At 34.1% G+C, this 24,999-nt stretch overlaps 1 protein-coding gene across 2 annotated transcripts in view; it reads right to left on the bottom strand.

Annotated features, from left to right (window-relative positions):
• The window catches only part of FAF1 (Fas associated factor 1), a 472,185-nt gene that overhangs the window by 206,300 nt on the left and 240,886 nt on the right, over positions 1 to 24,999 (bottom strand). For both annotated transcript variants that reach the window (XM_040231204.1, XM_040231205.1), the window contains exon 8: positions 14,421 to 14,507. In XM_040231204.1, coding sequence (XP_040087138.1) covers positions 14,421 to 14,507 — 87 coding nt within the window. The remainder of the gene's footprint in view (positions 1 to 14,420; positions 14,508 to 24,999) is intronic.

Below are 24,999 nucleotides of genomic sequence, written 5' to 3'. Positions count from 1 at the left end.
ATACTATGGTTACACTGCACTGTAAATTAAAGAAAGATCCAGTTTCCATTTCACATTTCATGAAAGTGGAATTATGGCCACAATGAATGTGGTGAGTTCATCCTTGAGTTGCTCCACAGTGAACATTACAGCATGGTGAAGAACAAAGATGATGGATAGGTTTTTACAGATGTCCTGTCACTGATCTTCCTCTGCTATAATGAGGCATAGAGTAAGGCCATGAACTCTGTTGTACCTGAGTTCAAATACCATTGCTACTGATTATAAGGTCATAGGAATATGCCTCAGATGGTTCATGTGTAAAATGAAAAAATAATAATCTTTACCTCATGGGGTTGCTAGGCAGATTGAGTCATATTATTAATTGTATATTGCTAAGGCAATATATATACTTTGTATATAGTAAGTATTTTTAAGTACTCTATAATGTTATTTACAGAGACACAGGTCTAAGATGAGCCTAAGGCAATGGAACCAATCTTATGAGGCTAAGATAGAGTAAGGAAAATATCTAAAAGTTCCTAATAGGTAAAACTGAAGAACTATGCTAGGGAAGGAAAAAAAAGTAATTGGGGTTTAAGTTCCACAAGAAAATCCATATGGTACAGCACAAAGAGGTAGCCTTTAGAGTAAAACAGGACAGCATCCCCTTCCCACCACTTCTCTGTGTGTTGCTGGACACGTTACTAAGCCACTCTAAGCTTGAGCTCCTTCATGTGCAAATGTGGGATAATAACACCTACCTTTCAGAACTAATTAATACAAAGACTAGAGATAAAATATATAAAGGTCCAGAGAAGTGCATAAGAAAGCAGGATAAATATACTATTCCTGTTATTATTATTAACAACAAAATACTTATAGAAATAAGGAGAAATGGTTAAATTTCATCTAGACTTTTTATTTTACTTCCTAGATTCAAGTCACAAAAGTATGTAATACTGTGTATTAAAATAACAAAACTGCAATTTTTGTAAGTTATTTTAGTGCACTATAAAATCTGTGATGTCATACTGCAACAGCTACTTTTCACTGAATTATTTTTGACTTTACAGTTACCTGAAAACAGATAAACATCAAAGGCAAAAACTATGATGAAATTTTTGAGTTTCTGAATTCAGGGGATAAGGTGTTATATTAGTAAAAAGCTCCAATCTCCTTAATATAATAACCACTTTTTAACATGCAGTCACCATACTTTTTGAGAGCCAACATGCCCTTTCCCTCTATTCTGTAGGTTTCATTACTTTGTTTTGCTTGTTTGCTTGTTTTGTGTTTTTTTTTTTTTTAAGTAACAATTATAAGCTGATATTTATCAATTTTAAAACACTGTGGGAATGATATGGTCTTAAAGACCATTTCAGTAAATGACTAAGTTTTGAGAGAGACTCTTAAGTGGATAACCACAGCACAAAAAAGCATATGACATAATTATACAACTCTTAAAAATTTCACTTCTATTTTCCTCTTAACATAGCAAAACAGATAACTGAAGATCAAGTTTAAACCATAAGAAGGAATGCAATGAACATCACAGGGTAACACAGTGTTAATAAAAGTCTACTAAATATCATTTGAAAATGTCATATTTATTTGTCTAGTCTGAAGGTAACCCTTTTTTGTCTGAATGATAAATATTTGAATTTTATGAGTGAGTTTATATCTGCTCAAAATGAGCCTAAAAGGTCAGAAAGTAACACAAAGTAGAACTCCAGCTTTTCAACTGTACAACTAATCGAAGAATTAGATTTTTTAGGCCAAATTTCTCTTCTGAGCCCTCATTCATGTGCTGTCTATTTGCCTGTTCATCTAGCATGGTTCACCAGCAATTCTGAAATTGAGGAACACATCTATTGTTTTTCATGTCTTCGTATTCCCAAGTTACTTCTCTATTTGGCTGGTTCTACTTGCTCCCTATTTAACTGCAAATTACATTTCAATTTTAGGTGTTTAAGTGTTTCGTACCTCCTTTCAGATTTGCATAGTTTAAATTTAGGTTAGTGTTCCTCTTCTTTTTGGTGTTCTTTTCACTGCTTTTAAATATCAACCATATAGAAAGTCTGGTTCTCAAAGTATCCTTTACTTACCCAGTATTACTCAAGTTCTCTTTCTTGCAGAATAACAAATATTAACTCTCCAAGCTTTGTCTGAGGTTGGGGCGGGGGGCGGGGGCGGGGAATGGCTTCTTAAGACCTCTATGTTTTTTCCAGGTAAGATTCCATTTTCTCCAGTTATTTCTTGAAATGTACCCCTCCCTCAACCCACTATGTTTCATCATCATAGTGTCTTCTTCTGTATAAGCCTCTGAATAGCTTATACCATTATGTTATTTATAAAACATTCATTTTTAATTATTACACTGAGAATGCTGGAAAGAAAGTATAATTATAACCTTAAGAATGTGTCCTAATAAAGCTACCTGCCTCTAAACAACAAAATGTTAAAGCAATGGTTTCAAATGGGAAAATGATATATAGAAATGAAAGATAACCTCTAAACTTTGAGATGTAACAGCTTCGAGATGTAGTATGGTTCATCAAGTAATTTAGAAGTCAGGTGCATTTACTTAGCGAGTGCCTAACTACATCATCCCTAATAGCTGAAAATGTCCAAATTAATTTGTTACATATGGTTATGAAACATGAATTGGCACTTTAAAGTTTTATTTGCAGTATCAGTCCTGTATTTTCTAACCTGTTATAATTAATTCACTCCCCTTGCACTTTGAAATCTCCACAATAATAAGAACTTTATCAGGCTGGTGTTGGTATGAAGTGGCACAGCAAACTGAAATCCCACCGGGAGCAGTCCACAGACTTCTCTTCTAAGCAGCAAAAAGCTGTTATCATTTTCTGAATTACAGGAACTATAAAAGGACACTCTACTCAAGCTGCCGCTGAATGTCACCTGAAAAGCAATCACAAAAGGGCTCTGTCTTGGCTTATCTCTGAGCTCTGTCACTACGGCAACCAGCAGGGAATAAGTATCTGTGGGTCTATGAATTTCAGAATCCCATAAAAGCCAGGGCTAAAAAGGCATGTGCAGCCTCTCAGAGATTGACTGCATTAATACATTAGCAAATACTGTGAAACACTGGATAAATGTCAGCAATTATGGAAAAAGCGTCTAATAACGATATTCGTTGCCTGTCAAACCCCCGTGAGGTTTGATATGTAACTGCCACTCAAAGCTGTCTGTAATTTTATCTCTTTTATACATCTGAATCCACAGCATTCAAATTTGTACTTTGAAAGTAATAAACTGTAAAGCAGTTCATTCCATGTTGATCACAACTGTCAACAAACATACAATAAAAGAACAAAAAGACTTTCTTTGGCTGTGGGAACAATCAGTACCAGCAATCTCTTGTGGCTGTTTATCAAAAACACCCTTATATATTCTACATGTAGAATATCAAACAAAGTCATGATGTGGGGCAGCAATTGATTTGACTATTGATCAAGGCACCTCGAGCTCAAATGGCTACTTTAACATGCATAAATTTTCATTTTAAGCCTTCTCTTTGGGTTACAAAATTTGTAAGAACTTAGCCAATTAGACAAAGTTGCAAACATCCTTTTAATTGCACATCAAAAAATGCCATGGAATCTTTGTTAGCCAAAACAGCTGTAATGCTCTCTTTACTATCTTTCTCAAACAGAATTATGGGCAATTGATTACATCTAAATCCAAGGGTCTAAAGTACAACTTAACAAGCTGGGAATACTGCCCTTCATATTCGTATTTCCACTGCTCAAGAAAAAGACTTATTAAGAAATCTTATCACATATGTTACAGCTGTTCAAACGCAACAGACAGCATGTTAACTTCAAAACACAAATGCTAGAGATTAAGTACTGCACATATGTATTATAAACAACCTTCCATTTCTCAGTAATAGAATAGGGTCAAGTACAAGAGTTCCAACAACTTCTTTCTCAGTTAACAGCGGAAAAGAGCTTTCTTTCTTGAAAAAGAACAGGGGTATCTCTGAAGAAAGTAATGATATATATTGGAGAATTAAACTAGCAGTTGTTTACTGCAATTTAGTGCCAACCACTTGACTTCATCAAGTTTAATATAAACACAAGAAACCTTTACTGAATGTTTATTTTGTGCCGGGGCTTTGCTAGGCACTTGAGACACAAAAATGAATAAGACACGCTTTCTAAGAGGTAGCTATTAAGAAAATATGGTTTGAAGAAACTCTGGAGAAAACTTCTACAGATAGTAATGTATTCCACTGTATACTATTTCTATCAAAAATTATTTGTAATCTACTACTTGGCTCAAATGAGATCATGTATATGAAATATGCTTTGTAAACTAAAATCATTACATAAATGTCTGTTAATATACTCACCGACCACTATGTTAAATAACTATCAGTACCAAAATAGAGTCCTGTTGCTCATTCTCTGCCACATTAATGATATGGCTACTATTCAAAAAGACACAGCATATAATCCAAAGTGCTACAGTGAAAATTTTAAGTTCACTTATCTTCAAAGACTCCTAAATGCCAACTTAAAAAAGGAAAATAAAGGCAAAGTTTGTTTCTCTGTTACTGTCTTTATGAATAACTAAAACTTCACAAGAGCATGAATACAATTCTGGGGAAAACTTAGACTGGATATTTCAAAACTGGAACTATTTTGAGCAGCATGGAATATACAAGGACCCACTCCAGTACTCTTGCCTGGAAAATCCCATGGACGGAGGAGCCTGGTAGGCTGCCGTCCACGGGGTTGCTAAGAGTCGGACACGACTGAGCGACTTCACTTTCACGTTTCACTTTCATGCATTGGAGAAGGAAATGGCAACCCACTCCAGTGTTCTTGCCTGGAGAATCCCAGGGACAGGGGAGCCTGGTGGGCTGCCGTCTATGGGGTCACACAGAGTCGGACACGACTGAAGAGACTTAGCAGCAGCAGCAGCAGCATGGTACAAGAGAAAGAACACTGGCATCAGAGAGCAGGCAGATTGAGAAATGAATACTGGTTCTGCATTTCACCTTCTCATGTACCAGTTACAGTTTTAGATCAACATGCTCATCATAAATCACTAGTTAAAATTAATTGAGATCTAGTTACCTATAATAAAATGCACCCATTATAAATGTACAGTTCAAGAGTTTTAGCACTTCTAACTACCACCACTACAATCAAAATTTCAAAAAGTTCTATCACTCCCCTAAATTGGCTGTGTTATTATTTATTTGTAAGACTTTTTTATGTAACAGGATAGAGGACCTTTGCCAAATATGTTTTCAGATATTTTCTCCTTACTCTTGAAAAGCAGAGACATTACTTTGTCAACAAAGGTCCGTCTAGTCAAGGCTATGGTTTTTCCAGTGGTCATGTATGGATGTGAGAGTTGCACTATGAAGAAAGCTGAGCACCGAAGAATTGATGCTTTTGAACTGTGGTGTTGGAGAAGACTCTTGAGAGTCCCTTGGACAGCAATGAGGTCAAACCAGTCAATCCTACAGGAAATCAACCCTGAATAATCACTAGAAAAACTGATGCTGAAGTTGAAGCTCCAATACTTGGGTCACCCTATGCAAAGAGCAAATTCATTAGAAAAGACCCTGATGCTGGGAAGATTGAAGGCAAAAGGAGAAGCAGGTAGCACAGGGTGAGATGGTTAGATAGGATCATCGAGTCAAAGACATGAATTTGAGCAAACTCCAGGAGAAAATGGAGGACAGAGAAGCCTGGTGTGATAGAATCCATGAGGTCTTGGAGTCAGACATGACTTAATGACTGAATAACAACAGTAATCTGATATTAAGCTCATTGGTGAAATTATCATTTCAGATATTATTTCTCTATCTTTTATATATTCTATTCTTTCATCATTAAATTCATGTTTTCCTTTAAATCCTTGAGCCTTTTCAGAGCATTTACAATAGCTAAAGTCCCTACCTGTCAATTTCATTTAAACTGATTTCTTTCCTGGTTAAGGATTAGATTTTCCTGCTTGTTTGTATATATAGTAACTTCTAATTGGATGCTGGACTCTGTTCTTAGATCTACCTATTAATCATCTTAGTCCTTTCGGAAACTGTTTCTAAGCCTGTGGAAGGGAAGTCCTACAGTAGCCTTCACTCTAAGCCTTGTTTATACACTGCACCGAGGTGTGATTCTCCTGTGAATATCTCCGATGGTGCTCCATGTATTCACTGAGGTGCCTCTACTATGGCTGGTGGGAACTCAAACTATTCCCAGCACTGTGTGGGCTCTGAGTACTGTTTGCCTTACAGCTCCCAGTTAATTGTTCTTTTTCCAGGCAGTAGTTCTTTGCCCAGTCTCCTGGAATTTCACTCTATGCATGGCATGCATGGATTGGGATTCAGCTAAAAATCAGGAGAACAATATACATTTCTGGAGTTTTTTCTCTGTTGGTAGTCTGTCTTGCAAAGTCTAGCTGCCTTGACCTCCCTAAACTCTATTTCAGTCTCTTCAATTGCAATAAAATAAGCAGATTCTGTTTTAGCTTTCTCTCCCTGTTATGGGGTCCAGGAACTACTTCCCAGCAAGGCTCATTTGTTTCCTTCTTCAGAGTCCTGAACTACCTGTTGTCTAACATCTGAGAACTGCTGTTTCACACATTATATCCAGTCTTCTAGTTGTTCACAGAAGGAAGACAATTCCCATAGCAGTTACCTCTTCATGGGCAGAAGCAGTATTGTACACGCTTGAGATTTTAATAAAATGAAGTCAACATTCAGAACATCAGATCTTAGTGTTTGTAAATTTCCTGTTGAGGGCTGTCTCACTTTCATGTGTTCTCCCTCATATTTACCAAGTAAATATGTCCCTTGAGTGCCTTACCCACCCTCCTGAACTTCTCTCTCACTCTTCAGGGTGTAGTCTATTTTATAACTGTCTATTCCTTTTAAACTTAAACTTTCTTCTACTGTTTTTAAACCTGTTCTTTCTGTCTGTTTAGCCTTTGCCTGTGTTATTTGTAAAAGACTCTATATGTTGACAAGGGCAGCAGACCTTCTGAAGCTACTGAGTCTCACCACCATTAGAAGCAACATTATCTATGACCTTGTCAAATAAAGAAAAAGCCAGTGAAAATGTCCAAAGAGTGCCTGAATCTGTCTGACCTAGGACAGGCTAACAAAGTAATCTGAATAGCATAAGATGACCCCGACGCTACTCAAAGAATACTTCTGATTCTGTATGCGTATGTGATATAAAGAAGATGCTTATACAAGGGAAAAGGGGCCAACATTTGTTGAATGCCTACTCAGTGTCAAACATTACACCACTGGTTAGCAAACTTTTTCTGTTAAGGGTCAAACAGTAGATATTTTACGCTTTGTGAGCCATGTAACTTTGCTGCAATTAAACATCCCTGCCACTAGTTACAGTGTAAAAGCAGCTGTATACAACACAAAAGCAAATGGTGTGACTGTGCTCCAATAAAACATTATTTACATTCGTCTTGGTGTTGAATTTTTGGATCTGACTCTAAATGCAAAAATAAAAGGTGGGACTACATCAAACTAAAAAGTTTCTCCATAACAAAGGAAACCATCAACAAAATGAAAAGGGAATCTACTGAATGGAAGGAAATATGTACAAATCACATATCCAATAAGGAGTCAACACCAAAGATATAGTAAGAACTCAGACAACTCAACAGCAAAAAAACAAAAACATTTCACTAAAAAATGGGCAGAGGATTCAAATAGACATTTTCCTAAGGAATATCTACAGATAGTCAACAGCCAAATAAAAAGCTGTTCAACAACGTTAATCCTCAGGGAAATGCAATTCAAAACCACAAGGAGATTGACTTTACATCCTGTTACAATGGTGACTATCAAAAAGGCAAAAACTAACAAGTGTTGGTAAGGATACAGAGAAAAGGAACCCTTGTGCACTACTGGTGGAGTGTAAATTGGTACAGCCACTACAGAATGGAGGCTCTGCAAAAAATTAAAAACAGAACTACCATATGGTCCAAGCTCTTCCACTTCTGGGTATTTATCCAAAGAAAACGAAAACACCATTCAAAAAAGACAAATGCAACCCTACATTCATTGTGGCATTATTTACAATAGCCAAAATATGGAAGTAACATAACTGTCCATCAGTTGGTGACTAGATAAAGAAGATGTGGTGTGTGTGTGTGTGTGTGTGTGTGTCTAATACTATTCAGCCATAAGAAAGAAGGAGATATGGCTATTTGTGACAAGATGAAATAGACCTTAAGGATATTATGCTAAGAGAAATAAATCAGATAGAGAAAGACAAATAGCGTGGCTTCACTTATATGTGAAATCTTAAAACAAAATGCATAGATACAGAGACCAGTCTTCTGGTTACCTGAGGGAAAGGAGTTCGTAGGGTGGAGGGGGAAATGGGTGAAGGGGGGTCAATTTTATGGTAATGGATGGTAACAAGACATTATGGTGATCACTTTGTAGTGTATACTAATATCAAATCATTACACTGTATATCCAAACTAATATAATGTTTTATACCAATTCTGGGGCTTCCCTGGTGGCTCAGATGGTAAAAGATCTGCTTACGATGCAGGAAAAACAGAGAGAGTAGGATTTGGGCTGAACTGCTAAATCCTGCATTATATAATATAAGCTTTACATATAGGTAAAACCATATGGAATGGCTAATATTCAACATTTTGTCCTTTAAAAATGGCAATTTCATACAGTTCAAACTATTATGTTAATCCATTTAATCTTCACAACAGACTTTCAAGGGTGTTAACGTCATCTTCATTTTACACATGAGGAAAATGAAGGTCATACAATAAAGAACTTATAATAAACAACTTATCCAAGTGATAGCAATGTAGGGATGTGATGAATTTGGACTGGTCTGCTTGGTTCTCTCACAAACACCTCACCTTCCAAATCTGCTAGTCTACTTACCAAGGAATATTGAGTTTTGATCATTTTTATTAGAAGGAAAATAAACCTGATTCTCAGTTTATAAAGTCACTATATCACACCAATTCATCATTTAGTTGTTTATTGTCACAGATGTCAACTTGGTGGAGCTCTGAACAACTCAGATGCGTGAATGTATAAAACACTATATTAAAAAAAAAAAAAACCCACTACACTTTATCCTGCAGTGCATACAAAAATGAGGAAAACAGTTCTTACTCTCAATTTTTAGAATTTACATAAGCGAGGAACACAGGATACAAATTAAAATGTAGTTTAGACTTGTTTAATTTAACTTAAGGGGTATTTGGTTCCTTTTTCTGGGGAGCCATTTTTTCACTACACCATCTGCTAGAGAAATTAGTTGTTTCTTCTTCTATGATTCTATGTTTTGCATTTACATAAACTTCAATCATCACTGTTTATGTGTCTGTCTCACACTATACTTTGCAAACCCTAAGGAACAGGACTTCATCCTTGTAACTTTAAGGTCCAGTTTGTTTACTGGTGTAAAAGAGTTTTTTTCACAAATGTCAAATGAATGAATAGATATATGGATCAAAAAAATAGTAATAGCCAAAGGTTAACCATATATTAGACATTATCTAGTACAGACTACTTAAATCTTCAAAATAAATAAAGAAGTAACTATATTTGTAACTACTGGCTCTAAGTTTTTACAAACTCTAGTAGGAGTATTATCTGTGTTTATGGTTATAGAGACTGAGACTCAAAAGAGGTTAATCAAGTTATTTGCAATTACTCAGATAAGTAATGGAGCCAGGTGGGAGGGAATGAAGGACAAAAATAACAAAAATAAGGAAAAATAAAAATAATTTAAATAGAAACTAATTTCTAAGTTGGTTGGAAATGGTAGCATGGGATACAGGCAAAGTTTCTGAAGGAAAGGTCTTGAAGGAAAGAAATAATTGTTGCAGATATTGTGGGTAAAAGGAATAGTATGATAAAATACAGGAATAGAGAACCAAATATATCAGAAGAACAGCAAAATGAATATTTAGCTAAAGTGGAGATATATGTGGTATCATATTCAATCACTTATTCAAGAAACATTTATTGAGCAATTTCTCTAGGCTTGTAAGGGAAAATAAACCCAGAAGGGAAGTTTTACACTAAAGCATGAAGGTTGTGAATGACAGCATAAAAATCTGTACATAAGTCAGCACATACTAGGCTGCCATTGAAGATAAATAAGTAAGGCTGATAGTGTGGTAAGTATGTGGTAATAGGGAGAGTCTGTACTAGGATAGCAGCTGCTATACAGTGAAGGGCGGGGATCCAGTATTAGGGGGATGTTTATAATTTGACACCTGCCAAAAACAAATCATTAGAAAGAAGTTACAGGAGAAAATGGCCTCCACCAGTAGGATGAAAGTAGACGGTATTCCCTCATTCACAAATTCTTTTTAATAATAATAAAAAAGGAATATGTCATGTGTGTGACTTTTGTTGTATTGTTATTTCACAGAAAAGCCACTAGGTTTACCCTGTTTATAAATGATCTCATTTTCAATGTGAAAATATTTAATATTTAATAAGTAGTTTTATGACTCCTAACATATACCTAAAGACCTCTGGTCCTAGAATTCCTAATTTCTCAAATTCTGATTTAACATTGCTTAGCCAATGATGAAACTACAGATGATTACTATTAAAGAAAAAAGAGGAGGGGAGAACAACAAAAACTATTAAAAACTGAAGAATTTTTCTTTCTTTGTATAAGTATTACTAAAACCTGGAGTTTTAAAAACTACATATATTCATATTGTCTGCATTATAATAAGGTGCCTTGACATAATTCATAGAGTTAAAATCATTTCTACTCTCTGGAAATCAAGTGTCCTGTTAAAGTATAAAATGAGACTTTGCCTACTTATAACTCCTTGTTCTCACAGCTGAACTGTCACAGCATGAAAACATTCCCCTACTGGTGAAGCTTTAGATACCTATTTCCCTGGTGAAAGAGCGCAAAAGGAACTAAAAGAGTTATTTACAATTCATACAGTATCCCATGTCCCATCAGAGTACAACTATAAGCAAAGAAAATATTTTAACTCTGAAGGGAGATGGGGCAACAATGCTTTAAATCATTGTTAACTTCACTGTGTAGTGCTGGAAATGTCAAAAGACGTAGTCTATCACGTTTGTAAGAGACTCAAGATTATACAAGAATCTAATTATAAGAAGTCTTTCTTTGTCCTGTTTGTTAAGTCAAAGGTTAATGAGAAGTACATTGAAGAAAACACCTTCTGCATTACTGCAAAGCATTTCTCATGGAACATAAAAATGCAAATCAAGAAATATTTTAATATAGTTCTTCACTCGTATCCTTTAAGAAATAGCTTTACTGAGAATATAATTTACATGCCACAAAATTTATTTTTTGAAATGTTTAATTCTATGATTTTTAGTAAATTTACAGAGTTGTATGGTCATCATCAAAATCTAATTTTAGAACATTTCCATCATCCCAAACTATTAATTTCTTGATCTAAGATATTTCCATTAATTCACAGAAGCCACTGGTATCTAAAACTATTATATATTCAAAGCCACAGAAATTTCTGCAACTGAGCAGGAAAAGTATAAACTAATCTCACCTTTAATGACCTTTATAACCAATCCTCTACTCTGGCATTGGGAAGAAAATGTTCAGGTGCTTTCTCTGAAAGTTAAACCATCCTAAATATTCAGTTATGGCACACTGTCTTGGAAAGAAATTAATTATATTTTTGTTGGTAACACATTTCAGGCTGTTTACACAGCTGACATTTCTCAGCTGCACCCAATTCATGCCCTAAGCTGTGAGGACGATCTTATTTTGTAGCAGATGCCTCCACTTGAGGGATTTAAATAAGTATAAAAACACCATCGCCTGCAACAATATAGATTACAGGCACCAGCTTTACGAGTTTTTTATAGTCCTAATGAAAGAAAGGTTGCATGACATTTCTTTGGCTAGGATCTCCTTAAAAGACTACAATTATAAGCATTTTTTGCCAAGACTCAAGCACTGGAACTAGTGGATCTGCTATGGCACCAATTAAAAGCAGCCTGGCCTTAAACATCTTTGTTGTATCAAATCATGCAGATCAAGGCAACATCCTGCCAATGTGGCAACATATGCTCTGGGGAGGTACAGGCAGGCATCACTTCACGGGTTCTGGGACTAGGTGCAAACATGAAAAATGAGGCAGAAAGAATAAGGCTTCTTAATGGACATTCCCTCTTTACTTGGATTTCTAGTATCAAGTAGAAGCACAGACGGGAAAACAATGGTCCAGTGGTAAAAGGCGGTAAAAATCTGCCTACCAAAGCGGGGGATCCAGGGCAGGCAACTAAACCCATGCTCCACAACTACTGAGCCCACATACTTTAAAGGCCATGCTTTGCAACAAGAGAAGCCTCTACAATGAGAAACGGGAGCACAGCAACTAGAGAGTAGGCCCTGCTCATCACAACTAGAGAAAGACAGTGCATAGCAATGAAGACCCAGCATAGCCAAAAATAATAAATAAATGAAATTAAAATATATTAAGTACTATGTTACAGAGGAATATATTGCATTTCACTGATTTGCCTATCACTCTTGAAACTTGCTCTGATAAGCCCACTTCAGCTTGGTATCCATAAAGATGGGGCCCATGAGCAAATGACTTTTCCAACCCTATTAAGTCCCACATTTTTGGACTTTATTATCTTAAACCAGACAATTATTTTTATTTTAAACTTACAGAAATTTTCAAATGTATACAAAACTTGAGAGTATAGTATAAAAAAATCAAATATACACATTAACTATCTTCAACAATGATCAGTTTGGATTTATAAATATCCCCACTCATTCTTCCAACACAAGAGGTTATTTTAAAGCAAATCTCAGGTACCATTTCATTTATGTAAACCAGTCAATTCTTGCCCATGATCACTCTCTGAGTTAATATTAAGTTATAATACTGACTCCCATTTATTGTCTACTATGAACAGAGTATTTGTATTATTGCTAATCCTCATTACAATGCTTTAAATAAGTGAGGTATCTGAAACTCAGTGACATGCTCCATCTTAATAATTTTCTTCTATTAATGTTACAAATTGTAGCAGTTTATTAGACAATGTTAAGAACATTTCTGGTTTCTTCATATATTCTCAGGTAAACAAAAAGCTATCATTTATATACTTAGTTTCTTAATTTTATAAAAATAAATGTATTGTATTTTCCATTAAATTTCTCAGTCTAACAGGAAAAAACCATACTAAAAACAACAACCACATTCTTACCACTTAGCCGTGGACAACCATCAATAATTATAATGACATAGTATAATGTCAATGTCAAAATTAACAGTTTATAAATAAGTGTAAGTGCCTATACGTAAATAATTTTTTTCTGAAGGGTTCACTTGAAAAACAAGTTTTGCTATTTTCTGGTTATTTTTGAAGTTTCATAATCCACAAAGCATTTTACAAAGGCACAATATTTAGATTGTGGAATAATTAGACTCAAGTGGCATCTACATAAACAAATTGTTTAAAAATGTTACTGTCTTCCACAAAGAATTCCTTTAGACTAAAGTATATGATGGTGGTGCTAAGAGAGAAGTGGTAATTATTATTATGACAAAATGTAATATTATTCTGACAAATGTAATATTTAGAACATAAGAAAACATAATTAAACTCCTAGCCATAATCATTTATTTCGATATTTATTGTTGTAATGTGTTTACAAAATCTTAGCATCTTTTTAGCCCTATTTATTTTAAAAATAAGACTCACTTCAAAATTCTTGAAAGATTTTAATTTTTTCCTTAAAAAAATTGGTTAGATCAAGACTGTGGATAAAAGTAGCCAAACGGCCTCCTCAATGATAAAATTTACTCTCTTAGAAAAGAATAATCACTGGAAACAAGACAGAGATAGGAAAGGTTTCAAAATTTACAATAGGAAATTATTATGAGTAGATGTAATAATAATTAAAAATTACAAACTAAGTCTTGTCTTTCAGTTTTTTATGGCAGTGAAAATTATGAGTATTTTAAGAATAGAGTGCGATTAACTATAAAAATTAACTTTTTAAAGTATAGGTCTAACTATGGGAAATGCAGTTATAAAATTAAATAAAATGATTAAATTGATTTTGAAGTATCTGTAATTTAGGAAAAAAAATTTTTGTGTTTGGGACATTTCACTAGAAATATCTGAATATCTGTATTTTTTTCATCAAGGAAAAACTTAAGTCAAATCAAGCAGTATAAAGTTCCTGACACTGATATTGTAACATTGTCAAGAGAATGCTGATATATTTGGCTTATGACACTAGTTCTTCAAGTGAATGCAAATGATTTATAAAAATTATTTCCATGGATACAAAACATTTGATTTCCACTTAGTATCACAGCCAATTAGGCTGAAAGTGGCAAAAGAGAGAGGAGGATATAAGACTGACAATTCAACTGTCACTTACGGAGTCATCTGTGGCAGAAGCTGGCCAGCCCTCCCATAACTGATGGCGAACAGGGATACTTGTGAGGTCATACACATTTCTCTTTACCTATAAAAAGAAATAAAACAATTAAAATAGGGTTTCCACATGACTTATGATAGCTGCTAGTCAATTTATGGGATACACTGTGTTTCCTTTGTTCTCTTCTAGATTTAAAACAAGAATTTGAAACTAGGAAAACACAAATCATAAAAAAATTTTATTAAATAAAACTAAACCAAATTTAAAAGCAGATTCTCAATAAAGGTTAAATGAAATAACAGTTCAAGCCATATTCTCCTACCTCACCCTGCTGATTATTTTTATAATCCTGGATGGCTTCAAGTTTCTTTTCAGTCTAAAGAGTAGTAGTTTCTTTCCCAACAGGGTGAAAGGAAAAACCTAGAGTTTCCTTCACTGTTTTATGTACATTTCAAGGATACAATACTTAATAATAAAGCTGTACAGGGTATATATTTTTTTTAATCACCCCAAATTAGAAACTATTTTAAGAAAATATTTATTACCTGAGGGCTATCCATTAATATATTATTTAGGCCCTTCCCCCAAAGAAAATATAGTACTGATAGTTTTTATTTTAAATAAGATAAAAGTTGAAAAACTATTTTTTTTCAACATTTAATATTATACTTTGAAAATACTTATTTATTTATAGCCATACCACACAGCTTGTGGGATCTTCTCTACCAGGGATGAACCTGCACCCACAGCAATGAAAGCATGGAGTCTCAACCACTAGACCACCAGGGAATTCCCAATACTTTTTAACTTTAAAGGAGAGGACACAAGTAATTATCAGAATGAAGTGTTGGAAGGTTAAACTCTTATTCAGTAATTATCATATCCTTTTTTAGCTTTTTTCTCTAAACAAGTTACAAAAATTCTCTCATTCCATATTTCCAAATAAATGATCAAATCATAAGAATGACTAGATCATCCATCTTAGCAAACTCTTCATGTAAATTCTGAGATTAACATATTGTAACAGTGAAACTAATTTTGAAATGTTGCACATAATACATTCTATAATATGATTTCCATGTGGAAAAGAAGCAGCGTTCATTCATGTTTTTAAAATGCAGAAGCCTGAAGTAACACATTGTCCAATTACAGCATTTCTGTATCACATTACTGTTTATTATACATAAGCATATCTAAGTTACACTTCCAGTGAAATGGAGATATATATTCACTGGGGAAAGAAAGAAACAAAACAAAACCTGGAACTCAATCTATTTTTATCTCTAATATACACCTGTGAAAAAAAGACTTAGTAAATGAGAACTGTGAAGCTTGGGGTCATGGCTTGATACCCACTCAATTCAAACAAACAGCTTTTTTTCCCAAGATTCTTAGCAATGCCAGTCTACCATGCAGTATCTTGTTTATGGTCAGTCATATCAAGTTTGGAAATTTTCGTTAGTCATTATCAACCCAACAATTTAACAAAATGCAACTGGACTAACCTCTTATCACCTGCACTAGCAAAGACTATTCTGTCATGCTTAAACATTAGTGCTCTTAAGAGGAAAGGTGTTCCATAAAGCCAAAGCATTATTATTATTGTTTATTAATAAAAGAAAGGGAGAGGACAGAAGATGGTAGTATGAGGAAACTTTAAGCCACAAGTCAAAAAATTCCTTTCTTAAAGTTAGTTTTAATTATGTTGTCTAGAGACACCAAGGGTCAGCAGTTATTCTTGAAGGTGGAGGGGAAGGCAGGGCAAATATTTACATCTGTTGGAAAGGTGGCAAGGCTACCTCTGCACTGGAGAATATACACAAATACTATGAGTTGAATATATAAACGAATAACCTGGAGTGGAATTCTTTAAATTCCATCTTAATTCTAAAACATAACAATACGGTACTATGAAATAAACAGTATTTTTCTTCTTTCATTAACTCATCTGTAACTGCACTGAATGAATAACATTCCTTTGCTATTCTAAGCCTGAAAAGCATGTTCTGGCTATAGTGTTATGTTGGTATAAAGCACAACGCCAGACTGATGTGCTGAACAAAAGTGATCAAAGTTAGAGTAATGTTAGCCATTGCACAAGTATTTGGCTTCATTGTTCTCCCCAGAATGACATCTGTTAAGCAACTTGTCATAGAATAAACTGGTTAATGCAGAAAGAACTTGGCTGAGAGGGTACAACATAAAGCATATTAGGCTGATGTTTGACTGTTTCAATGGAAAAGCTAAGTTCACAGTATTTCTGAAATTAAGCCAAAAGAATCTTGTGCTAAACCATAATCACTAAACAATATACCTGAAAACAAATTAGTTTTTAAAAAATAATTTCATGTTTATCAGTGCTAAAATCATAGGCAGATTTTACCAGTATATGGAAAAAAGACAAATGATAAGATAGCAAAGGCACAAAATGAGTAATGGTTTTATTAATAGAGATAAAAATATTCTATTGTCTTTATTGATGACTTTAACTAAATTTTCAGTGACAATCCTGCAGGAAAGAAAAAATCAGAAATATATACAAAATAAAAATTGTTCAAATATACCTAATTATAAAATGATGCAGATGGATTTAAGGTCATCATGAATCAAATGCAGGACAGAGTTTTCTCAGAGAGATAAGGATGAAGGAATGGAGGAAGGAGAGAGCAAAGACTTAAGGCAAGGGGAGAAGTGAGAGGCGGGGGAGGGGGGAAGGTTGAGAGATTGATTGATTTGAGAGATTTAAGAGCTCTTCAGAGAAAGAACACACACACAGGCTAAGTTGCTGTAGCTGGCATGCTCAGCTGCCATTACTGTGCTACTTCTCATGGAGTTTCATCTTTAGAGATTTGTGTTAAATTCCAGTTAAGGACAAGTGGCACTTCACAGGGTAACATTTCCTAAGGGCCCTTTTGTCTTACATAATTTCTTTGATCAGCTTTGGCTCAAGATCATTCTGAATCTTCATAATCTTTTCAATTCTTGTTATGCATTAAGCTCTAAATCTATGAGATTTTAGGCTGTTAAACTACATAAATGTTTCAATTAGTTCTGAAAAAATTTAATGAAAGCTTTGATTAGCAGCTGAACAGTACAATTATGTTACAAACTACACTGTATTTGGATCAAAGGTTCTAGATTGACAACAGATTTTCCAGAGCTTATTTTCCAGATTTTCTAAAAGAACAGTTTCATTTTTCTGCCTTCAGTTGTTTGTGATTAAGAAAAACATATTTGAATCAGATTACCCTGAAATAGTACAGAATTAATGCAGTATTGATTCATTTCCTTATTATTTGCTTTTCACTGTTAGTAAACATCTATTTATATATAATAAATAATGTAAGCAATGATCTCCACTTCAAACTTCATATTTCCTCACTGTGAAAACTTCAATGATACACACAGCACTGGGAAAAAAGATTACTATATTACGACTTGCTCAGTATAAAATTATATAAGACATTCATCTCCCACAAAGCTTTGAGTTCCATACATTTTTAAACAGTTTTATACTTTGGTTAAATTTTATCAGAATTTCTTAGAAAATAATTCTTAGTTCCTCTTCTAAAGGCTAGATTTTGAGGTTGAGGTTTTAGATTAGCCTTAAATGAGCCATTTGCAGCTATTTGCAGCTATTCAAACTGAAAAAAAAAAAAAACTGGTAAACAACTTTGTCAGCTCTATTTTATAGCAAAATGTTGTGAACTATATGTTGGATACACTACTGAAAAATATTTTAAGGAAGTTTAAATTTCATTCAGGTATTGGTCACCTGAAAGAAGTCACAAAATTTGAGTTAACTGTGGCATAATATGAGACAGAAAATTAGATTTCTAGTCCCAATTCTACCCAGCTGTTACTGTGGTACAAACTGGTAGAAACTGAAACCAGTTTATTCAATATTAGAAGAGAACAAAATGAGCTCATTGCTAACTTTCTAAGCTCTAAAATTCTTTGATTTTTTGGAAAAGACTGGAGTTAATCCCAGGTACAGGAAAAGAAGAGCTAAGTACATTTAAGATATGCAAGTAAAGAGGGAAAGTTTAAAACCATTAAGGCTAGAAAATGAAAGAAAAATACTAAAGAGTTAATAAATACAACACATCAAAAAGGAAAACTGCAAATAATTTCAGTTAAGAAATCTAGACATATAATAAACATTTTAAGTGAATTTTTTTCTTGAATAAAGAAAAGTCTTAGTTTTTGCTTTTAATTATACTAAAAAGTCTTAGTTTTGTTTTTGTTTTTTTTTTTAGAAAAGACTCAATATATTTTTCCCCAAAGAGATCTCATTTAAAAGTAAAGCTTACTGGTTTACTTACATCCTGGTTTCCCAAATAATCATTTCATCAACCAAACAGGCTAAGTGTTGCCAGAATACTAACAGCAGAGTGATACAACTGTAAAGTTCTATTAATTTATTTCAGCATTTAAAAAATTTTGAAATCTGGGCTATGAATTTTCACATATCAAACAGTTTAAAATAGCAAAAAGAAACATACAATATATTGAATTGCCATGGGCTTAGAACAGCTATCAGTTTGTTAGCACTTTAGTTTCTAGATTTTTTGAATTAAGAATACCTTGACAAATGACAGCCCTTACAAAAAAGCATCCTGAAACTACATACATTTATCTCATTCTCTTATCAATCTTAGAAGAGAAAGGCCTTTGGGAATATTAGAACCTAAGCTTATTCAAACATTAAAAGTATCAAAATCTGAACTGCAAGTAATTCACATCATCAAATGATGTTCCAGTTGAGTTTGCTAAATAATAACTGCACCAAACAAATAAGTATCTGTGTGTGATTAAAATAAGACACACAGACTAGGCTTAGTTCCAGTTTCTTAGCAATCACTGGTGCTCAGAAAGGCTTATAATAGGAAACCAATCACTTCTGATCCAGACTGGGTTTTGAACATATACCTCATATCTAAGAACTTTTTTTTTTTTTTAACATACTGTACACTTGACGCAGTTGCACATGGATCTGTTTTACTAGGATGCAAGTTAAAATCCTCCTAAAAATACTTCTTGAACAAAAACACTTGAAACCGGATGGTGCAAGGGGAAAGAGAAGGTGGCATCAGTAATCAAATGTTAATTAGCAAGCTTTTTTCCCCTCTTCCCTCAGGGCTGGCCTGTGTTGGAGAATTCAAATCAGAAATCAATGCTCCAAGTGTTTAACTATTACTTCTTCTCATTAACCATTTAAGAGACTCAGCAATTCTTTCCTCATAAAAAAAGTAACTCAAGACATTTCTTTTTCTCAAATACCATCTTTCCAGAAAACAATGAAGATGTTGTTTGAAGAAAACTATAAAATTGGTGGCTTTCAATCAGGCTTTGGACTGCATTTTGTTCTATTAAAACATTTTTTTGGCTGTAGCTGAATTCTTCATTCCAACAACTGTAACTAAGTTTTGCTTTGTAACATACTTTAAAAACTTATTTCACTTACTTGTCTGTAAAGAAATCTGACAACTGGCTCTTAAGCAATTACTGGGAATGATGACAATAAAGCTAATCAAATATGGAAACTAGTTTGAATGCATATAGTTAGATGGATTTTATCCAGCAAACTATCATGGATAAGATTTAACACTTTCAACATGGTTATATTCATAATATTCTATTCTAAAAGTTTGGTGTGGGTGAAAATGATACAAAAATTGCAGTGGTAGGTCATAAAATAAATGAACTAATGGTCATAAAGTTATTAAAATTAATTCATATATATATATATATATTTAGTGTTCTTGCCTGGAGAATTCCATGGATAGAAGACCCAGAAGGGCTATAGTCCATGCAGTAGCAAAGAGTCAGACTTGATTAAGTAACTAACATATATATATATATATAAATATCTTTAGTTAAAGGGTAAGCCCGGATTTTAAGAAAAGAGAACTTGTAAAGAGTGAAGAAAATGTTTATAAATGACCAAGGTTAAGTATGTTTCACAAATAGAAAAGATGCTAAATTTTAAGTCTTTTGGGAAGCAAAAAAGGTTTAGAGAAACTGTAAAGTTATAGAAGTTGCAGTTATAAACAACAACAATACCACAAAGGGGAACAATCATTTTTCTGCATTTGTGACTCTCAATGTGTGGTGCCTGATACTAATACAAATAGTATTAGTATCACCTGGAAACTATTAGAAATGAAAATCCAGGGAATTCACCCAAGGCCTAGTACACTGGAAATGCTAGGACCCTACAGTATATGTTCTGACAAGCACTCTAGGTAACTCTTACCAAAATTTGAGTTACAGGCTCTCCTAGATGGCCATGCCCTTCTAATTTACTGATTCTAGAGTTCTTTAAACTCCTGCCTGAGGTAGCTAGTCCTTTTGAGAATGAACATGATTAATAATAATTTGCTAAAAAAGTTCTAGAAATGCTATCACTTTTACAATGATAAAGTAGTTATTTTTAGTCTAAGAAAGTAATGAGAGATAGTACTAAGTCACTACAGACTCCACAGCACTGACATAATTGATAAATAATAATCTTCATCACTGCAAATCTGTGGTAATCTTCAGTTCTTCTGCCTTAAGTGTTATTGCTTTTTGGCTATAATATATATTTGGGCATTGCAATAAAACTGAAAATCCACAATAAATGATCTATTGGTCATATTAAATAAACTCGGAAGGCACCTGTACCTGTCAGTTGAACTGAGGAAATGTCCCTGAACACCAGAGAACTGTTTGAAGCAAAGGAAAGACTAAACAGTTTCTGGTTTGTTTTTTTGGTCTCTCTCATAGGCAAGCTGAAATAAGACCCACAGGAAAAACAGTGGGAGGTTAACCTCATATCAGTCATTAAAGACCTTATCCTAGAAGGTAGTATTTCCTCTCTGTACCTTATGGGAACAGTGAAAGAGCGAAATCTTTCCAACAATGGACTGATACCAGAGAGGTGAATTTTTTTTTATTGTCCTCAATGAATAAAACATCAGTCACTCATTAAATGCTCTTAAAATTTTTCCTTTTAAAATGAAGTAAATTAATTTAAAAATTCTTCCATGAAGAAAAACACTAAGTAAAAAGTCAATCTTAGAAATAATGGGGTAATTACAAGAACATTTTAAGGAGTCCTACTTAAATCTTAAAATGTTTCATTAAAGTTCAATTTTACATACAACTTTAAAAATTGGTCACATAAACCAAGAAATACTTGTATATCAGGAACACTTTGATTTTTAAGTCTGAACTTTAGTAGATAAACCATTTGCTATGTCAGAAGCACTACACGAGTTAATGTTTAAAGACATAATCATACATGTAAGCCAAATATTTAACTACAAAGATATTCACTGCAGTCTGTTTATTATTACACACAGACAGACACACAATTGGCACAAATTTAATATCTGATAATGAGATAGTTAAATAAATAAATACCACGAAGCCATTAAAACGATGATGTAGAACTAGGGTCAGCAAAGTGCAGCCTATAGGCCAAATTTAGCCTGCTGTTTGTTTCTGTAAATGAAGTTGTATTGGAACACCACTACCTCCATTTATTTACATACTGTCTATGGATGCTTTTGGCACTACCATGAGGGCAGACTTAATAGATGCAACAGAGATCACACGCCCTGCAATGTCTGAAATATTTATTATCTAGCCCTTTGTAGAAAAAGTTTACTGACCCTACCTAGAAGAATATTTAATAACATATAAAGTTGTTACATATTAAACAAAAACCAAGTTACAAAATTATGTTCATTTCTATTTATTAAGCTATACATGTACATATACGAAAGTGAAAAGTGAAAATGTTAGTTGCTCACTCGGACTCTTTGCCACCCCATTAACTGTGGCCCCCTGGGCTCCTCTGTCCATGGAATTCTCCAGGCAAGAATACTGGAGTGGGTTGCCATTTCCTTCTCCAGGGGATCCTCTCTCACCAGGGATCAAACCCGTATCTCCTGTATTGGCAGGAAGATTCTTTACTGCTGAGCCACCAGGGAAGCCCACCTGACACATGACCGTAACGTGTAAGAATTTTCCGTTAAGACCATTTATACTTACTCTAAATGGTGAGCATTATAAGGTAACAAAAGTGATCAACCAAGGTTACTCTCTCTCGTAACTGAGCCTTTTTATACCTGTTGCTCTGTAACAGCCAATGAAGAGCAGTTACAGGCTGTCAATTTTGTACTGCAGAAGAAGGACAACTACAAGATCTGTGACTTACTGTTTCAGTGACTGAATGCTGCCTTCACAGTAAGAGGGCAGTTCCTGGTGTCACACATAGCTGGGAAAGAAATAGCAAGATAAAACATATTCAAGGAAAATAAGTCAAGGTAAAAGAAGAAGAATACTTAAAACAGTAAAATAAACTTTATCGTGTGAGGGTTGGCAAAAACTTCCTCGTATAAACTTTTGCTGAATGCCTTCTGAGTTTCTACCCACCACTAATGTTGAGTTTTGTCTGCAATAAAAATATAGGAAGACTGCTGCTTCTACTTTGTCTATATACAGTAAGTAAATCAATTATGTCCTATCTTGTTATTCCAGTTTTTCCTTCTCTCACCAACTGGGCACTGTTGCCATCCCTCTTCTGTGCTTTGGATCTGGACAAGTGAAACTCTGATTAGATATTTATTTGCAACCTCATTAAGTTCTAAAATGAAATTGCATCTATAGGGAAGACGATATAGGGCAATGCTATAAATCTATTCTGCCAATTTGTTTTTCATAGAACTATATTTTCTTTTAAATTTTATACACAGATAGATTAAACTACTTGCCTTGCAAATGTCATTCACTTAGTTAATGCCTAAATCAGGATGATAATGCAAATTTAGAAATATTTTTAAAATCTATTTCTTGTTAATTTTTTTTTTCCCTTTAAAGAACCAATGCCTCTGTAGAAACTTCAAAATTTTTCAGGTGCTGGCAATCTTACTGTTTTGGTGAAGACTCATCTTTATATTTTGATAAAGACTGTGTGTATCCTCCCCCACTCTGGCAGCACCAACAATGATGCTTAGACATAATGTTTATGTTTGCTTTGCTGCTTTCTGTTGCCTATCCAGGACTTTGTCTTTTTCTGAGACGCTGAAAAAAGTGGTGGGAACTATCAGCAATGGAACCTCAGTCTATAATCAGGTCTCTTATAATTTTATCTTTTCTTGTTAACAAAAAAATTCAAAAAACAAAGACAACAAAGGGACTTAGTGTTGGGGTCTGCCATGAATACTAAAGTGCCTGGGGGTGTGGTTCATCAAGGGAAAATAAACCATTCAAGTCACCCACATCAAGGAGAAAGTTTGGGAACAACTAGGCCAGTGTTTGCATTTGGGGCCCTGGAGTCAGGAGACTTACATTTCCCTTCCCTCGGCTTAACCAAGGCACCAGAGACAACCTATTTAACCTCTCCTTTTGGAAATATTAAGCAATCATCAAAGAACAGCTCTGTGAAATATTTTAAAATGTGTCTAGTCAGGTTTTCTGATTTTAACTTGCTCTTTTCCAAGATCAGCTTAATGCTGTCATTACTTTCTCTGAGAGAAATGTGGGTAGAAAGGCAGGAAGTATATCTTAAGAAAAGTAGCTGCTTTGGTCAAGAGCAAAGTTACAATAAGAGCATAGCCATCAAAATCACAAACCTAGTTAATTTTAGATGAATGAAGAAGAGTTAGAAACTGGTTCCAAATAACAATTTAATTAAACCTTTCAAAGTGAACTGACATCATGAATGAAAATCTAATACAGTACAATAAACTTAAAGGACTGATGATGCCAATGCTCAGACGCTCCATACAATTGGCTTTTAATTAAGGAAGTTAAAATTGCACCCCAAAGATTTCACTGTTAGGACTGACCCTGAAATGTAAATGTAATTATTTTATAAAAAATAAAACAGGGATACCTTAGCATCATCTCTTAATGTATTAAGATCAGAAAATCTTTAATCACATGATTTATTAAATAAACAGGCATTCTAAACAAACAGCCTGAAGTCTCCTGTTTTAAAAAAAATTTACTCCTATTTATTCATTAACAAAGCTATTGCTTAGCTCATCCCTGCCATAACCTACTCTATTCAAAACCATATGGGAAAGGACATTAAAAAACCGCCACAAACCATGGACTTCTGGTATTAGTGCTACACATTGCATACCCCTATTCATTATTCTACCTCCCTTGTTTAATCTATCATTAAGATTCAGTGACCCTACACTAAATTTAAAGCAGATCCTTCCTTCCTCCCATGCCTAAATTCACATACTTTTCTAGTTGGGGATGCCCTCAAGTATTAACAACTCTACGGGGTTTCTCTAATCTCAGCTCTGAACTATGTCATGCTATAGAACCAAGAAATTGCTGTTTTACATCTCTAACTATGAAGACTTCCATAAAAAAGGACCATATAATTTACTTAATAAGATAAAGGGAGAAAAATCACCATTTAATAAGTTTTTTTTCATTGAATATAGTAGAAAAGGCACATGGAGACATTATTATACACTGTGTTGTCTTAAAAGTGAATAATACTTCAACTGTATTCATCACAGAATTTAGAGTTTTAAATAATGATGAAAATGTTAGGTATTGACTA

This window comes from Oryx dammah, unplaced genomic scaffold (assembly GCF_014754425.2).
Source record: "Oryx dammah isolate SB20612 unplaced genomic scaffold, SCBI_Odam_1.1 HiC_scaffold_28, whole genome shotgun sequence".
In the NCBI taxonomy this organism is placed as follows: Eukaryota; Metazoa; Chordata; class Mammalia; order Artiodactyla; family Bovidae; genus Oryx; species Oryx dammah.
This window is presented reverse-complemented; position numbering and strand designations above follow the sequence as displayed.